The sequence below is a fragment of the Lissotriton helveticus genome, chromosome 4_1, assembly GCF_964261635.1.
Source record: "Lissotriton helveticus chromosome 4_1, aLisHel1.1, whole genome shotgun sequence".
Taxonomy (NCBI): Eukaryota; Metazoa; Chordata; class Amphibia; order Caudata; family Salamandridae; genus Lissotriton; species Lissotriton helveticus.
Window position 1 is genome coordinate 402,919,097 of NC_136063.1, and position 19,497 is coordinate 402,938,593.

Genomic DNA, 19,497 nt, shown 5'->3' on the forward strand with positions numbered 1-19,497 from the left:
GAGAGGGGTCAGGGATGCTACTCCCGGTACTTCCTGATCCCCAAAAAGGATGGCAGGCTCTGGCCAATTCTGGATCTCAGGATCTTGAACTTTTACCTGAAACAGGAAAAGTTCAAGATGCTCACTCTTGCACAGGTTCTTCAAGCGCTGTTGGAAGAAGATTGGATGGTGTTGATCGACTTGCAGGATGCGTATTTTCATATTCCCATCTTGAAGTCGCACAGAAAGTATCTCCGTTTTACGGTTGGGTCGCAGCATTACCAGTTTGCGGTCCTTCCGTTTGGTCTTACTACTGCGCCTCGTGTCTTCACCAAGGTGATGGCGGTGGTGGCAGCACATCTCAGGAGGTCGGGGATACATGTGTTCCCGTATCTGGACGACTGGCTGATCAAAGCGGAGTCGCCAGAGAAGGTGCTCCATCATCTGCAAGAGACAACTCAGTTGTTACACAGGTTGGGTTTTTCGATAAATGTACCCAAGTCTCACCTGGTGCCCTCCCAGCGCAACCTGTTCATAGGTGCTGTACTGGACACAACTGTATGTCGTGCATTCCCTCCTCCTCAAAGGATTCGCGACATACAGGAAATGATTCCTTTGTTCTACAATGGAGCGGTCGTTCCAGTTCTGAAGGTTCTTCGCCTGCTCGGTCTGATGGCTTCTTGTATTCTATTGGTCAACCATGCACGCTGGCACATGAGGGCACTCCAGTGGTGCCTCCGCAGGCAGTGGTATCAGCACAACTGAGATCTCAGGGAGTCAGTGAGGATCTCCAGAGAAACTGCAGCGGATCTGTCTTGGTGGAGCGTGGAAGGCAATCTGTCGCAAGGAAAGCCTTTTCAACTTCCTCCATCGGTGGCCACGGTAATAACGGATGCATCCACTCTAGGGTGGGGTGCTCATCTGGGGGACCTGGAGGTCAAGGGTCTTTGGTCTCCTGAGGAAAGGTTGCTTCATATCAACCTTCTGGAATTACGGGCAATACGTCTGGCACTCAAGGCCGTCCTCCCTTCCCTTCGCGGTCGGTCGATTCAAGTCCTGACGGACAACACGACCGCGATGTGGTACATCAACAAGCAAGGAGGAGTGGGGTCGCAGTGTCTCTGCAGAGAGGCTCTACGTCTCTGGTCCTGGGTTAAGGACCATCAGATTTGTCTGATGGCAAATCATCTGGCCGGGGTTCAGAACGTTCGTGCAGACATTCTCAGTCGGCAGTTCTCTGCCGACCACGAGTGGAGGCTTCACCCGGAGGTGGTTCACGACATCTTTCAGATGTGGGGGACTCCTCGGGTGGACCTGTTCGCCACTCGCGAGAATGCTCACTGCCTGTCATTCTGCAGTCTCCAGTATCCGATGCAAGGAGCCTTGGGGGACGCGTTTCAGTTGAGTTGGAACTCACAACTCCTTTACGCGTTTCCTCCCATACCTTTGATTCCTCGGGTTCTGAGGAAGATTCGCCAAGACCGGGCCCAAGTTATATTGATCGCCCTGGATTGGCCGAGAAGGGTGTGGTACTCAGACCTTCTCCACCTCTCCTCTCACCCGCCGCTCCGTCTCCCTCACAGGGCAGACCTCCTCTCTCAGATGGAGGGGCAGGTTCTACACCCCCACCTCCAGACCTTACACCTTCATGCCTGGAGATTGAACGGGGCTGTGAGAAGTTGGCCTGATATGCAGTGCTCACTATTCTAGTGATCACTATGTATCAGTCCAAACAACCCTTATTGATGATTGGTTGTAAGTCAACCTTATAGACCAGCTATCCTAGTAGCATGGATACGAGCAGTCTAAGGCTAAGACTCTAGAGGGCGTGTTAAGCCAGCTGTTTTACCATCACATTACCCCTTGAACACCAAGTGAAAGGACACCACACAAGTTGTTATGAAAATAAACGTATATTTATTTATAACAAGTCTACCCTGAACTCTTTATGAGTCAGGGAGCTAAGCACACAACAAAACTCTTAAGAAAATACTTTAAGTCGCAGAAATTTACACAAATGCCCTAGGGGCACGAAAAACCATATACACAGTAAGTGGAATGCGAACTTGCTAGCAGGTAAGTAATACTTTTCTAGACTCAGGAATCGCTAGGCCTACAATTCTAAACACTGGGATTAGATGCAGGAGGCCTGTGGACGTCGTGTGCAGAGTGGGAACTCTCACGCGTAAGGCGGGAAAAAGTCTATGGAGGCTAGCAGTTGCAAAGTTACTGTTCTCGGGCGAACCCGACTAGGTGCGTCGAAAACGGGGGTGGATCCGAACACTTAGGGTGTTGGACTATGCTGAAGCACCGGAGTACTTGGTTTACCTAGCCCAGGGGCTGCGGCTGCATAGGGTTGAAGTTGCGTCGGAAACCCACGTTGAAGAACCAGGAGCCTGAAGAAAGAGTTGCTGGCAGGCGGCCAGTGAAGAAAGTTCGGAGTGATCCAAGCCTGGATCAGGGAAGAAGAAACCTGTAAGCAGAGGGGACCAAGTTCTGAATCATTAGCCAGTGATTTGAGTGGCACCAGGATGGCACCGGACGAAGTCACCTCAGCCAGGTGAGTGGGCGCTGCTGGGCTCTGCAGTCTCTCGGACCAGGAGGCGTTGTCGGCGACCAGGATGGAGGTGCGAGCTGTCCCACGAAGGTTCTTGCTGTTGACGTCGCTGGACCCAGGATTGGGCAACAAGTCTTGGCAAATGCAAGGCCCACGCTGTGGACCTAAAATGGCGTCTTGAGTGGACCAGGAGGGTCCAGGGTGCTCCTCTGTTGGAGGGGAGCAAGGGCTAGTCTGGAGCAACCAGACCAGCAGTAGGTGTCGTCGTGGTGCGTCGTGAAGGGGTCACTAGCCAACGGGCAAGCGACTTGGACAACGCGGTGAGCAGCAAAGAGCAGAAGGGCCCCACGCAGATCTCGTGGATGCAGGGGGGGCTGAACTTCGGTGCTGGAGCTGCTCAGGGTCGGGGCTTCTCTTACCCCAAAGCACTCAGTCGAGGGTCACTCGGTGGTCGTGCTGGACAAGCGTCGTGCAGTTCTGAAGATGGCCGGTCCCTCGAGGTCTCGTCGCACCTACGGATCACAGCTGGGCTGATGATGTAGGTTGAGGTCAGAGGTGCCAGGGAAGCCGGTTCTCGTCGTGCTGGAGCAGTCTTGATCCGGAGGAGGGACTGGCAACAAACCGCGATGCTTGGTTGGTGCCTGCTGCTGCAGGGTGACTACTCCTTAGTCACAAGGGAGAAATCTTGAGAAGAGTCTTGAGTTCTTCGTGTAGAAGGTTGGTTCAGGATTCAAAGATTGATCTGATTTGGAAGGGGGCCAGTTCCTACCTTTATCCTGCAAAAAGGGGCTGGCACGTGACTAAGTCCTGCCCTATGGGTGGGACTTGGAGGGGGGTGGTTACACCCCTCTCCTTTGGCGGGCTTTCCCCAGATCAGGGGCTGGAGTGCCCCTGGAACTGGTTCCAGCCGGCCTATGCACAGTGAGCACCGGGGTGCCACTTGCAGTCACCTTCCTCTAAAGCCCTGCCTACCTAGGATACACAAAATCCTGTCTGGGACGGTGCTGGCACCGCCCCTGGCAGGAAACCCTTTGTCCTTGCCTCCTGGGCTGGGAGGACTCCCAGCAGCAGGAGGGCAGACTTGTGTCTCGGTGGCAGCATCCATTTTGTGGAGCTAAGGCTCTGTCTAACTTTAACCGGGGTTACAGGTTACATACATGTCGTGTCCCTCTAGAAGGGTGGAATGCTAACCCCGTCGCCAGAATTGGCGAGGGGTTAGTATTCCAATTCGTATGACACCTTACTCGACATGTTTTGATAAAGCGATACCAGAGTTGGCATATAACCGCGAGGATTATAATGCACTTAAGAGTATATGGTATGCGATATCATGGAAACGGCTAAGGGATGGGTCCCGAAAGCCGCAGACAGGCTCAGCTCATGCCAGAGCACTATCTCGCACGATTCCAAGCACTCTGCCTTCAGGATTGTCAAGGCCTGCCATAGGAGTGACTGATAGGAGATCTGTGTGCCCATTTAGGTTTAGATATAGGTATACTATATCTAAAGCAAAGGGTGATTACACCACCTTGCCCCAGCTGTCAAGCAGCCAGTTGTGTCAGATTTGGATGGCCAGCCAGGGGTGGCATAATACATGCTGCAGCCCCTGGTAGGCCCTGGGTACCCCTATGCCCTGGGCACCTAAGGTACTCTGTACAGGGACTGATAAGGTGACTCAGTATCCAATTAGATATGTACCTAAGGTACATGGAATCCATTTTACAGAGAGAGCAGTAGGCCTGGGGTCCTGAATAGCAGGGCCCCAGGTCAACTAAGTCAGAAAACCAGCAAAACACCAGGCAAAAAAGTTGGGGGCAACCATAGTCAGGGATCTACCTTCCTACAGGGGCAACCTGAGTTCTTTTTCTCTCCCGCCTGATGTGGTGGATGTCATCTTGTCAGCCAGGCGTGACTCCACTAAGTCCATCTATTCTTATAGGTGGTCAAAATGTGTCACTTGGTGTGGAGAGAAATCTATAGACCCTTTGAGAGCCCATTTGTCTGATGTTCTCCAGTTTGCCCTTTCTCTGGCGCAACAGGGTCTTGCCGTTGCGACAGTGAAGGGTTATCTTTCAGCGCTGTCGGCATTTCTCTGTTTGCCTGATCAGCCTTCCCTTTTCAAATCTCCTGTGGTTTTGAGATTTTTGAAGGGCCTCACAAATAGGTTCCCTCCTACTCCTTTTATTGTTCCTCATTGGGATTTGAATCTTGTGTTGACCTATTTGATGGGTTCTCCCTTCGAACCCTTGCACAGGTGTCCCTTGAGGCTTCTTTCTTTTAAAACGGTCTTCTTGGTTGCAATCACCTCGGCAAGGAGGGTGAGTGAGCTTCAAGCTCTTAGTTCCAAGCCCCCATTCTTATCCATTCATGCTGAAAGAATGGTTCTCAGGACCAGGGCTGCTTTTCTGCCTAAGGTGGTAACTCCTTTCCACCTAGGTCAAGCCATTACCCTTCCTACCTACTATCCTCCCCCACACCCTTCCAAGGCTTCATCGCTTGGACCCAAAGAGGGCTGTTAGTTTCTATCTTGATAGGACTAAAGACTATCGTATTGACGATCAGCTCTTCGTGGGTTTTGCTGGCTGCAAGAAGGGCAGAGCGGTGCACAAGCGCACACTTTCCAGATGGATAATCTTGTGCATCAAGATTTGCTACTCTCTGGCGGGTAAGGACCCTCCTGAGGGTATTAGAGCTCATTCACCTAGAGCAAAGTCTGCAACTTCTGCTTTGTCTAGAGGTGTACCTGTTGAGGACATTTGCAGGGCCGCGACTTGGGCCTCCCTCCACACTTTCGCGAAGCACTACTGCTTGGATACCGAGGTGAGGAGGGACGGCCACTTCGCGCGCTCTGTCCTCCAAGATTTCCTGGTATAGCAGAGTGGACACCCTCCTCCGGGAGTGGGGACTGCTGTGGGACTCTATTCACAAGGTGAGGAATCCACACGGCAGATGTATCTATCAGAAGAACAAGTTACTTACCCTCGGTAACGCTTTTTCTGGTAGATACTATATCTGCCTGTGGATTCCTCACTGACCCACCCGCCTCCCCGTTGTCCACTCTTCTATACCAGAGTTTCTGTAATGTATTTATTTTATTGTCAAAGAGTTGTTTATTTCAAATGTTTTATTGCATTTGCTTCACACTGTGTGTGTTACCTTGATTTCTATACTGCGTATGCTGTGTATATGTCTACTGTCATCGTTCCGTCCGTGTGCCTCGAAGGCACGGAAAAAAGGGCGGAACTGATGTCATCACACCGGCGTGGGCCTATTGTAGGCGTCGGTGACGTCAGCGGAGTCGCGAGCGATGCCGTGCCTCTGTGACGTCAGAGTCCACGTCGGCGCGAAGCTACAAAAAGAATTTCCGAATGTTGCTGACGCAAGGGGATATTCACAAGGTGAGGAATCCACAGGCAGATATAGTATCTACCAGAAAAAGCGTTACCGAAGGTAAGTAACTTGTTCTTTACGTACACCGGTTTCGCCCTCAGGTCTGTCAGTGGCAGTTGCCTGTTGGTACCTGGTGGCTCAGGTTCTCCCAGCTGTCCCAGAAGACCTTCGACCTGTTCTGGCCCGAAGTATACAAGACAGTCGTGAATGGACATCACTGATTACATCGGGTGAGCTATTGGCACCAGTGTCCCCATTTGTTGCTGTGCCTGACTGCGTTCAGCTTGGGCAATGTCCAGTCATCCTTTATGAATATGTAATTTGATTTGACTCTCCTTTTTTGGGGACAAGGCAGATTCTTCTCTGCAGTGTCTCAGAGAGAGCAGTGCTACAGCACACTCCTGTGGCTTATCGGTCTGATTTTACCAGCCCCATCAACCCTACTGTTCCTTTTGCGGTTACGACCGAGGCACTCCCTACAGGCAACGACTTCAGCCTCAGCATGGTGCCCAGCAATTTCGTGGCTGCGGCCATGGCACTGGTCAGGGTCAAAAAGCCAGTCCGCCTATAGCCCCCCCTACACCCTCATTGTCACCTGCCTAACCTCTTTAGCATGCCATTATCAGAGCACGGACACCCGGTAGGGCAGGATCAAATTAATCTTGCCGGTTTGGCAGGCTATAATATCAGACAGGTGGGTCCTTCCAATTGTCAAAAAGGGTTGCCCTCTTCTCTTCATAGCCACTCCACCACACCTTCCACCGACCCCGAACAAACTGACGAAAGACCGTCTGTCCATCTTATTCCAAGAAGTGAAAACCCTTTCATCCAAAGGTGCTACAGAGTGGTTGTCTGCATCAGAACATCTGAAGTGGGTTGTGTTAGTTATTCTCACTATTTTGTGGTGCCAAAGAAGGACAGAGACCTTTGTTGTGTTTCAGACCCTCGCCCTTTAGCGTTTTTATCCGGAAAGACAAATAAAGAATTCTCACCCTGGCCCATGTCTCTATGCCCTTGACCCTGGAGACTGGATGGTGGCTTTGGTTTTGCAGGGCGCTTATTTCCTTCCTTCAGGTCCATCGGCGTAACCTGATTTTCATGGTGGGACATGAGCATTTTCAGTTCGCGATTCTCCCCTTTTTGTCTAACCAGTGGTCCTTGGGTGTTCAAGAAATGATGATAGTACCACACCTATGGAGATCGGGATTCCAGTATTCCCCCTTCCTCAACGCCTGGCTGTTGAAGGCGGGCTTTCCCCTGAGCTGTCGTCACCCACCTCCAAACTATGATGAACGTGCGGAAGCCTCACCTGACGACTCCTTCGATTTTCCAGAAAATAGAGTCCAGTACATTCAAGCTATGATCACGATCTTTCAGCCTCTCATGGATTTCAGTGAGGTCAACTCAAGTTTGATGCCAGCCTGCTGGTTCAGCAATCCAGGTGGCATATGCAGGCTCTGCAGTGGGATCTGAAGGCTCAGTAGGCCCAACCTCGAAGGAAACTCTCCAACCACACCCAGATTTCGAAGGAGACAGCAAAACATCTGCAGTGGTGGTTACTGTTCTAAGATTAGGTCCGCGTCGGACCCCTGTTCCTACCAACCCCAGAGCTGACAGTAGTGACTGATGTGTTCACTCCTGGGTTGGGACAGCCTCCTGGGAGGGATGGAGATCAAAGGCCTTTGGTTTCCAGTGGAGTCCTGGTTCCACATCAACCTTCTAGAGCTCAGGGCATTGAATCAAGGGGAGGCTGGTACATATGTTTATGGACAACACCACCGCCATGTAGTATTGCAACAAGCAGTGCTCTATGGTGTCCTGGGCCATGTGTCAGCAGGCATTAGGCCCCTGGAAATTGCTGGACCACCAATAAGTCTTCTGACGGGGAACCACCTGACAGGATTCTTAAATGCCAGGGCAGATGAACTCAGCTTTTGACGCCTAGAGGATCACAGTGGCAGTTTAACCGGCAGGTGGTGTACGGTCTCTTCATCTAGTATAGAAAACTTTGGCTTGATCTATTTGCCACTGCTGAAAACTCGCAATGTTCACAGTTCTGCGTGTTGGGGTTTCTAAGGATCTGAGACGCATTCCACTTTGGATAAAGCTCGGTACCCCTGCATTCCTTCCCACCAATACCACTCCTGCCTCGAGTTCTGCAGAAGATCAGGACTGACTGGACCCAAGTCATCCCAGTGGCTCTGGATTGGGCACAGTTGGTATTGTATCCAAAGCTCCTTGGTAGTATCTGCTTCGCAAAAACTGGGCAGGGTTCATCACCTCGACCTTTTGAGGCTCTATCTTCATGCTTGGAGATTAAGCAGTGAATGCTGAATACCTTAAGCCTTCTTCCGTAGGTGGTTGATGCCATCTTGGCAGTCAGCGTCCTTCAACAAAGACTATTTACACCTGTTGTTGTGACAAATTTATGACTTGGTGCAGCAAATTGACCCTCTCGAGTAAGTTATCTGACATTTTGTTGTTTTTGTTCCTCTTCTGGCAAGGCTTTGCTCTTAACACAGGTAAAGAGTATCCTTCTGTCTTTTTGCTGTTTCCTTATCGGCCTCATTATGTAAGTCACCAGTTGTGATGTGTTTCTTGAAAGGCCTCCATCTCCCTTTGTCATGCTATAGTAGGACCTTAACTTGATCTTAACATACTTGATGTGTACTCCCCTTGAGCCACTTTACAGTTGTCCCTTGCGGTTAATCCCTCTCAAGATGGTATTCCAAGTCAACATAACTTCGGCGTGAAAGTGAGCATCAAACTCTGTCAGCCTGCTGTACACCAAGTCCTTCCCAGACAAACTAGTTCTGTGTAAGTGCGTGCATCGGTCTTGTTGAAAGTCGTAATGCCATTCCATGCCGGTCAAACCATCTACTTGTGTGCTCTCTATACTTTGCCTCACCCTCTAAAGAAGATGAGACTCCTTGGATTGGACCCTGTGAGAAGGTGGTTCTGACCATCTTGTCTGCCTGTTTTTTTCACTTGTTGATCACCTGTTTTCTGACCTTTTACAGTGGGAGAGCCTCATAACCTGCAACTCCCCCATGGTAAACTCAGGGTAAAATGGGCCACTCGTGTTTACTGCCAGTGCCTGCCTTTTAAGATAATCTCACTGCAACGCTGCAAGGGTTAGGGGCCCTTGACTGGTTACACGTGAGTGATTCCTTTTGTGCACAGCCGAGGAACTGCACACAGGTAGAATCCCACAGAAGGGACTCTGCAGAATTGGGTAGTGACCTGGAATAGGACTTATAATGTGGGTGAACACATTTAAGGACAGTCAGTGTGCCTTACTGTTTGACTCCTATGGGAAAGGATACCTTAGGGCACAGCTCCAGTTCTCTTTGGGGTGGAGACTCCGGAGTTGCAGCAGTGTACACTGTAGCCCGTGTAAAAAGAAAAATTCTGTACAGCTTAGGGGTCATCCAGGAATGTAATATTTTTCTACCTCAGCTCAGGATATGAGCCCATGCCTTTTGCCACTCTGCTGACTTAGTTAATTACTTTCCTCTCCAGCGGCAGGAACAAGGTCCTCACCCCACAAAAGGAGCTATTACACTTGATTAGGTCAGCTCCTCAGAAGGAAGCGTGGGGTGGACTGCTCTGCATCAATCATCCAAGTGTCATACTCTGCCAGGAATGTGGTCTGCCCAGGCTACTCAATAAAGGAGGGAGTCCTGATATTACAGGTAAGTTCCTGCGGGTCAGGGACACAGGCCATGGGGGGGGGGGGGGTTAAGATGAGCACTGGAGAGCACTACGACTGCACCACCACCAGCGGCGGAGGGGCAGCTGGGTGCAGAGTGCAAAAAAGGCGGCAGTGGTTTTCGAAAACAGCTGCAGGCTCGGTTATGGAGGTTGGCTGAAGGAATCCCATGAGTGGAGATGTAAGTTGGATTGTGGAGGGATGCCTGGACACCATTGGTTCGGCACTTCAAGGCCGGAGGGCTGCTGGTGCAGGGGTATGTTTTGGTGTCGGGTTTTCTCTCCAGATCCAGTCGCGGTTGGGGGAACCCTTCAGGTTGAGGCTGCAGGCATTGAGGGAAAGGTCAGGCGAGGTTGTCCAACACTGGATCCCAGGTCAGGATCGCTGGGGAGACTTCATTGGGTCAGTGGGCCACCTGGACTTGGGCCATGGACGTCTGGTGCAGAGTGGTGCAAGTGCTGCAGATTCACCTGGAACCGGAGTCCTTGTGTGGGTTTCTTGCTGGACAGATCCGGTGTCCACAGGAGAAAAGAGCCTTTATTGAAGACAGCACCGGTCCTCCGGGGTTCTTGAGGTTGCTGGTTGAGGGCCACATCGTTTTCTTGGAGTAGGGTTGCTGGAGGAGAAGACAGGCCGGTAGTGCTGGGGCCAAGTATGCCGTCTTCTCCATTTCTGCACAGCTCTTCTGTCCTTCGTAGGTCGTCTAATCTGAGGAACTAGTTTCAGGGGAGCCGTTAAATACTTAAGACTAAGGGCATTGCTGAGGTCAGGGTGCAGTAGCCAATGGCTTCTGTCCCCTAGGGAGACTAATACACTAGAAGTTGGTCATTTCTCAGGGGATATTTCTAAGATGTCCTCTGAGTGCATTTGATAATAAATCCAACAGTGGCATCTATGAGGGTTTATTATGCGGAGAACTTTGGTACCAAACTATTCCGTTTTCAGTAAAGCCATCATGGAGCTGTGAAGTTCATAATGACAGACTACCAGCCCATGTTCTCAAAATGGCTTCACTGCATTTGCACTGTCTGAGGATGCATAGACAGTGTAGGAGGATATTTTTCATGCAGCTCTGCGCTCACCTGTGGTATGATGCACTCTGCCTTAGGGCTGTAAGGCCTGCTAGAGGGGTGACTTTCCCATGCCACAGGCGCAGTGTTGGTGGGCCTGGAACACAGAGATGTGTGCCATGTCGACTCTTCAGTGTGGTCTGCACCTAAACACACAGCCTGCAATGGCAGATTATGGGTGTTAAGGTGAGGGATCTTGGAGGGTGACATAATACATGCTGCAGCCCTCAGATGCCCTCTTTGGTCACGAGGCCCTTGGTACCAGGATTACCTTTTACAAGGGACTTACATGTGGCCCAAAGGTGTGCCAATTATGGAAACAAAGGTACAGTTTTGTAGAGAGCACAGATTAGCAATGTCCCAGCACACAGTCATTCAAGTTGGCATCAGGTATCTGGCAAAATGTTAGGGGGTAACCATGCAAAAAGTGGCAATTTCCTACAAAGGGAAAGAAGCATCACAGATAAAGGAGGTTTGGAGGGTGAAGAAGCCACACGGACAAGGGTGACAAGGAAAGGAGAAATACAAATAGTACCTCAGTAAATGCACAAGCAGCCGAAGGACACTAATCAAGATGATGCAGTTAGTTCTTGGTCCATGCTCCGCACCAAAGAAGCGGCAATGAAGCTGGCACACACTGGCAAATTGGGAGGCAGCAAATTAATGTGGCAATATACCAACGAGGGGTGGGCGCCAAGTCCCTTTAAGTATACCAAATCTCCTGAAAGCAACAGCGTATCCACGCTGTTATAGGTGAAACCTGTAATGACTGTGTACCCTCCAATTTACTTTTGCCCCTCCCCCCCCAATAAACTCTAGAAGCAGTTGCATATCCACCATTCATATGGCTATGAAGTACAAAGCATGTTAATTTGTTACTTACCTCAAGTTTTATAACTGTTGATAGATATTAGTAGTACATTTCTTAATGATGCTTTCACTGTCATGCTTTTTGACTGGGGGAAAAAACATTTGTTCTTTTTCTTTAGAGCTATGTTGAAGAAAAACTAATTCCTACTTGGAACTGGATGGTGAGCATAATGGATTCCACTGAGGCTCAGTTACGTTATGGTTCTGCTTTGTCATCTGCTGGTGACCCAGGACACCCGAGTCATCCCCTTCATGCTTCTCAAAATTCAACCAGAAGGGAGAGGATGACTGCACGAGAGGAAGCTAATTTTAGAACTCTGGAAGGTAGAAGGTGTGTAACTTTTTTGTTAGTTAATGGACATGTTATTCTAACACCGTATTCCGTTTGATTGCTGATAAGGTTTCTGCCATTTCCTTTAGCGTTTGTCTGGCAATCTTTGATTAAAAACACTGCTGATGTGCTCAATATGTTCTTAGCACAGCTCTCAGCGTGGAAATACAGCACTCAAACCAAAGCATGCACACAAATGTAAAATCCTGCAGCACATTACATGTGTTTGGCACAGCCTCCTAGTATACATTTACAAAGAATTCCAGCAGATGTAAAGCATCATTTTGCTTGTGTACCAAACCAGATGTTATTACATGCACACCATACATAATACAGCCTAACACGCTGTGTTGTTAGACTATATATATATATATATATATATGTATATGTATATGTATATGTATATATATATGTATATGTATATGTATATATGTATATGTATATGGTATATATGTATATGGTATATATGTATATGTATATGTATGTATATGTATATGTGTATATATATATATATATATATATATATATATATATATATATATATATATATATATATACATATATATATACATATATACATACATATATACATATATACATACATACATATATATATATATATATATATATATATATATATATATATATATATATATATATACATATACATACATACATACATACATACCTGGGTGGATGATACAACTAAGTTTGAATTTCCAGCAATAGTTTTTCTTCTGTATTGTTTGGGGTCACATATTATGCAAAAGAAGAGAGAAAAAAATGTTTAAAATGTCTCACCGAAAGCCATTTCCACATGTGATCAAGGCCGTTTTACAGGCCGAAAGGCGTCAGGACTACAATGAGGAGAGAATAAAAATCTTATCGCACATACAAGAGGAGTTGGAGCATTCTTTCTCGCCGCTCTGGAGGTTAAGGTATGCAACACTATTGGATTAGATATTATATGGAAGTGGGTCTGCTTCCTGTTACGAACCCCCTCCCCACAAGCAGGCAGCCTTCTTCAGCCATTCTCTGCTAGAAGCATTCCGAAAGGAAACCACGACGGCAGCCCCCTGCGCAGCTACGAAGCGTGTCACCAGTCACGGAAGAGCACGAGTTGAGTTGGAGGACTCACCCTGACCGGTATTCGGAATCGGTGAGTGAAAAGTTGCAAGAGCGCAGGTGGGGAGATTTGGCGTTATCAGTTATACCCGGCGTTAAAGAGTAACATCGCAGGACTCTCATATCTCATCATCATACCTGCGGATACTATGCTGGAACGCGAGGCAGCAGCTGATTAACTCTTTAACAATCTACCTAGCACCACAGTACGAAATCAAAGAACGCATTCTAGTGGTAATGAAGTAAACGAAAAATCTCTACTGAAAGCACTTGAAAAATGCATGAGATCGGAAATAAAATGGTGGGAACAGAGATCACTGCAAAAGTACGAGGAAGCAGGACGGGTTCCCCGGGGGGGTTACGGATTTTATTGGCTCCGAGCTTCGATAACCCAAACCCTAACATGTTAAAGGAATGGGCCTCTAACAATCTGACTGCGTCAATTAATCTGGTGAGGATATTGATTAAATATGCGCCGAGTGATCGAGGAGAATTGTTAAAAGATATAGGTAACTTAAATGAGCAATTGAGCAAATTGGAACAAACTGAGTACATAACAAAAAAAATAGCGAATAGGCTGAAAAAACAAGAAAAAAAAATCAGTCAGAAAAGCCTATAAATTCGCCCGAGATAAGGCGGATTATGAACTGGGGCAAGTATTCATGTCTTCCCGAAAGTACGACCAAGCTAAAAAAAAATGCACTTTGGTAGAACAACTAACCCTAGGCAAACTCAAATGAGGGGGCAAGCACCAGTACTGCCATGGTGGAAGTGTCCGGTTCAGAAATAAGCTCGTTAACGAGCGAAAGTGAACCGGAAGATGGACAACCAAACACATCTAATGAGCCTGATGAAAGTAATAGATTAAGTCTTGCAGAGGAGTTGAATTTTTTATCGGAGGACCGCCGTCAACACGTTGCACCCACGGAACCAGAAAAAACCTCAACACAACAAAGAATTCAGAGGCGCAGAGTAAAGCGCAAATGCAGGCGGGAACAAGCCAAAAGGAAAACCTCAGTGGCGGAGAAAACCGGATGACCACACAGTAGTGAATCTCTGAAGTAATAACTAAAGCAGAAACTCAGTTGTTGGCTCTCGGGCTTTCTTAGTGTCTCAAGAGCAATTTCAATTATGGACGTACTCGAATTGACATTTTTAGCAACATTAGAAAACTAAAATTGAAAAAATTCTTCACAGTCAAGGAAGGGAATAAAGAGCAATATACCAGACAGTTGCAATGAATTTGGGCATGACAATCTCCAAGTTTCGGATGTGCATATGCTAATTACCCTACATGAATTAAATGCTACCGAGCAATTTGGAACATAAAGAACAAGAATCAACACAGGTCAGATTGGAAGGTATCGACATATCTCAATCCAGTGCCGGAATCAGTCCCTTTAAGGCGAAGTCTACATTTTATCCCATGATGCCAAAAGACGCTATTCATGTTTTTCACAATAGTGACTGAAAATTTGAAACATCTGTATCGCATGGTCAACACAAGTGAAAAAAGAAGGAAGCATCAGGATAAACAATATGAAAATTTGATAAGGAAATTGCAAACTAATCAGAAAGTTGTAATAAATCGGATGAAGGTGGCAATATTGCCATTTGGCCAACGAAAAGAATACATCCAGGAGGCAACAAGGCAATTGAGCAATTTAGACTGCTATGAAAAAGCCACCATGACAGAATGCGTAAGGTCAAAAGAATCTCTAAAAAGAGCTTATCATTGTGGAAGAGACAAGGCCTCATATCAAACCAAGAACACAAATATCTGCATAATGAATTTCCTATCATACCGACTTTGTACCTTATACAAAAATGCATAAAGGGATAACACCAACGCCGGGCCGACCTATCATATCTGCTCTGGGAGGAATAAGTGAGAACATAAGCAGATATGTTGATTACTTTCTTTAGTCATGTCCAGGCACTGTCCACGTATATAAAGGACACCAGGAATTTCTTGAATAAGATTAAATCAATACAATGATCATCAAATCTGCTTTTAATAACTTTGGATATAGAGTTGCTCTATATGAGCATTGACCATCTTGCTGGGTTAACAGCTGTCAATCACTATTTGGATACTAGATCTTTAAATTTGCACAGTCGCAATATCATGCTGCTTAAGCTTCTCAAATGGTGCCTATTCAATAACTTTTTTTATGTTTGGTAAGGAAAAGTACAGACAGAAACGTGTAGCAATGGGAGCTTGCTTCTCTCCCAGCTACACGTAGGCTGGCAGTAGGAGCAGCTACTAATGGGTAACTATGCCAGAACGTTTGCCACTCATGTACAGTATTGGCCACATTTTATTGACTGTTTTTATAGTATGGAAGGGGGATCACACAAGTGCAGAGGCCTTCATCAAAGAAATTAATATTAACAATCTGAACCTAAAATTCACGTCACAGATTAGCCAACACAAAGTAGATTTCTTAGATACTACTGTGTATGTAGCAGGCAACAAATTGTAAACTACCCTACATAGAAAAAGTACAGCTGGCAATGCTACCCTGCACGCCAGAAGCTCACATCCTAAACACTTAATCAGGAGTATTCCTTATGGAGATTTGATCAGACTAAAAAGGATATGTAGCACCGAGGACGAACTTCTGAAATGCACAAAAGAGCCAGAGTGTACAGTGAAAGTATCCTTAAGGAAGCGAAAGAAAAAATGGAGCTAAAAACTAGGGAAGCTTTATTGGAACCAGGCAGTGCTAGCACAAATGCAGAGCAGCATCTGGCGATGTAGTGAAAAATGAGACACCGCCTCTTATCACAACTTACAACAAACAGCAAAGACAACTAAAGGCCATTCTTAACAAGAACTGGCAGATAATATTAACTGATGCTGTATTGGCACCTGTGCTTCCTTCCAAACCAACACTGACCTTCAGAAAAGCAGTCTCCATGAGAGACCAATCTGAAAGAGACACGTTAGTGATAGATTCCTTACCTTAGAATATCCCCAGGTGTCAGACTGGATCTGGAAAGTTTTGCTTCACAGTACCCCTGCGCGTCAGTAGGCAGCGACCTGCGGCTCAGAGTCCGTCGCTGGCATTGTATTCGCTGAGATGTCGTCACGGAGACTACTTAAGCGCCACCCATGCGCTCTGGCGTCAGTTTTTATTTCTGCGCCAGTAAGCGCAGATCCGGTTAGAGCACGTATCTTAGTCATTTTTTGACTATCTTTTTGATACTTTTGTCTCGTGTTGATTTTCTCTGGTGCTGGTAGGGATGCCTGGTTTTAAGTCTTGCGGGACCTGCCGCCGCAATATGTCGGTGACTGACCCTTATGACGTCTGTCTCTACTGCCTGGAGCGCAACCATGACTCCCGATCCTGTTTGGACTGTAGGCCGAAGGCCCTGAGGGAACGGCACCGGAAGCTGTTTGAAGTTTGGCACTCGTCCCCGCGCTGTTCGAGATTTAGGGGTCGTTCCCGTGATCGCTCGCGGAGTCATCACCACCATTCCTCTTCCCCTTCGGATTTGAGTAAGAAACGGCACAAAAAGAAGTTGAAGAAGCGTTTTCGCTCTCCGACATCCCCCCGTCGGTCCCAGATGTGAACGAGGGGGACAGGGGCTCCACCCCTGCGGCTCCTTTGGAGCCTGGGAGTACTGCGGCCTACCCGCCTTACTTGGGTCCGTCGGCGACTCCCGCACAAATGCAAGAGTTCCTTGCTGTCATGGACTGCCTTTTTAGGCCTCGGGCTGCCGCCAGTGCGCCTTCGGGCCCCGCGGTCCCGTGTCCGGATTCTGCTGGTCTGTCGACTGATCCAGCCCCGGCACCGCTAGAAGCTCCGGCCACGGCGCTACATTATCCTGCACCTCTGGCCTCGGCGCCAAGAGGTCCCATGCTGCCGGCTCCGAGGGATGCGCCGCAGAGGATACCGCTGGTTCCGCCTCTGCCCCGGTTCCCGAAGGGATTTGTCCCTGCCTGGGATCCGAATTGGGAACCGATCCGGCCCCGGCCTGCACCGTTCCGGTGCCGTTTATTCCCTCACAGGTCCCTGCCCCGCCGCCAAGGCCTCAGCCTCCGGCGGAGGAGGATGACTGGGAAGGGTTTGAGGACCCGCATGCTCGTCAGTGTGATTCTGAGCAGGACTGGGTGGATGATTCGGAGGAGGCCGGTGGCCTCGACCTCTCCTCTGACCTGGGGCTTGCCTCTCCCCCACCTACTATGGCGCAGGCACCTCGTATACGGTGGTGCTCCGTCAGGCTACTGAGGTCCTTCACCTCGATCTCCCCACGGTATCCCTGAATCCAAACCTCCTCACTGAGGTGCTCCAGCCGGCATCCACTTCATTGGAGCTGCTGCTGCCCTTTAATGATGCCCTCACCGAGGTCTTGTTGGGCACTTAGTCACGGCCCACCACGGGGCCCCCCGTGGAGAAGAACGTCACCAGGCGTCATCGCTCGGCGCCGGGTGACCCTGCCTTTCTGACCACTAATCCTACACCCGAAAGTCTGGTCATTCAAGCTTCTACGTCTCAGAGTGCCTTTCCCACGGCTCCGCCAGAAAAGGACTCTAAGAAATTGGAGCAGTTTGGCAAGCGGTTGTTCTCTTCGGCCAGCTTAGGGCTGCGGTCGGTGAACACCGCCTGCCTTCTGGGCCGCTATTCCCACGCGGTGTGGGATACCGTTACTGAAGTGTTTCCTCAGTGCCCGGAATAGTTCCAGGCTGTGTTGTCTCAGGCTGTGGCTGAGGGTAAGGACACGGCTAAGTTTGCCATTCGTTGGTGCTTGGACACCGCGGACTCCCTCGGTAGGGCAATCTCCACGACCGTGGCGCTTTGTCGCCATGCCTGGTTGAGGTCCACCGGTTTCTCCCTGGACGTCCAGAGCTCGCTCATGGACATGCCTTTTGAAGGCACTCGCCTGTTTGCTGATAAGGCCCACACTGCATTGGAGCGTTTTAAGGACTCATGAGCTACGGCCAAGTCCTTGGGCCTTTCCACCACGCGCCCGGCCACGTCTACCTTTCATTCCTTTCGTGGTCATGGCAGAGGCACCCCATATCATTCGTTCAGCCAAAAGCCTGCACAGAACCAATCTCAGCGTGCCCGTGGGCGTGGAAGCCTCTGAGATGGCTTTGGGGGCCGGCTTGAGGGTCGGCCCACCTCCGCCCCGCGACGCCCACCTCGAAACCTTCCTAGTCTGAGCTTCAGGGCGCACACCATGCCGGTGGGTGACAGGATTCAACATCACCTTACCCACTGGCGTTCTGTCACTTCCAACAAGTGGGTGCAACAACTCATCCGGAGGGGTTACTCCCTCCCCTTCGAGTCTATCCCCAGCAATGCCACCTCAGTTCCACCGCATGTCGGGGGATCACTTTGCGCTTCTCCAACAGGAAGTTATGGCCCGCTTGGCCAAGGGGCCCATCGAACGCGTTCCTGCGCCGGAAGTAGGATGTGGTTGTTATTTCCACTACCTTCTGGTCCCCAAGAAGCACAAAGGGGGCTTGTGCCTCATCTTGGACCTCAGAGACGTCAATCGCTTCCTCCGGAAGGAGAACTTCAAGATGTTGACTCTGGCTCAGGTCTTGGCTGGCCTCGACCCTGGAGACTGGATGGTAGTGTTGAACTTGCAGGACACATATTTTCACATCCCCGTCCTGCCGGGCCACCGGCGTTACCTGCGGTTCACGGTAGGACAGGAGCATTTCAGTTTGCCGTGCTCCCCTTCAACCTTACCAGCGCCCCTCGGGTGTTCACTAAAGTGATGGCGGTGGTCGCAGCTCACCTGCGCAGGTCAGGGGTGTCAGTCTTCCCCTACCTTGACGACTGGTTGTTGAAGGCAGGCTCGCCCCAAGGAGTCCTTCATCCACCTGGGGTTCTCCATCAATGTGCCGAAGTCGCACCTGAGTCCCTCTCAGAAGCTCCCCTTCATCGGAGTGGTTCTGGATTCGATGCAGTTTTGGGTTTATCCTCATGAGCAGCGAGTCGGGGATATTCAGGCTGTGATGCCGATCTTTCAGCCTCTATCCTGGGTTTCAGTCAGGATAACCCTCTGGCTCCTGGGCCTGATGGCCTCCTGCATCCTGCTACTGCAACATGCCAGATGTCATATGCGGGCTCTGAACCTGAAGTTCCAGTGGGCACAGCATCAGAGCAACATGTCCGATTACGTGCAGATCTCGGAGGGCACTGCACAACACTTGCAGTGGTGGCTCACGAATCGCGATTGGGTCATTGGCAGATCCCTCTCCCTTCCCCAACCGGAGCACACAGTGGTGATGGATGCGTCCCTTCTGGAATGGGGAGGCCACTTAGGAGAGGTGGAGATCAGAGGCTTCTGGTCTCCGGCAGAGTCCCGGCTCCATATCAACCTTTTGGAGCTTCGGGTAATCCGACTTTGTATGAAAGTGGCTCTGTATATACTGGACCAAAGTAAGGTACGGTGTGCACAGAGTCCACAGTCCCCAAAGGTATGGCAGAGGCTAAATTTA

General features: G+C 49.2%; 1 protein-coding gene across 19 annotated transcripts in view; it reads left to right on the forward strand.

Moving 5' to 3' along the window:
* The window catches only part of UBR5 (ubiquitin protein ligase E3 component n-recognin 5), a 2,132,574-nt gene that overhangs the window by 1,341,952 nt on the left and 771,125 nt on the right, over positions 1 to 19,497 (forward strand). For all 19 annotated transcript variants that reach the window (XM_078686916.1, XM_078686920.1, XM_078686919.1 and 16 more), the window contains one exon: positions 11,698 to 11,909. In XM_078686916.1, the coding sequence (XP_078543042.1) occupies positions 11,698 to 11,909 (212 nt within the window). The remainder of the gene's footprint in view (positions 1 to 11,697; positions 11,910 to 19,497) is intronic.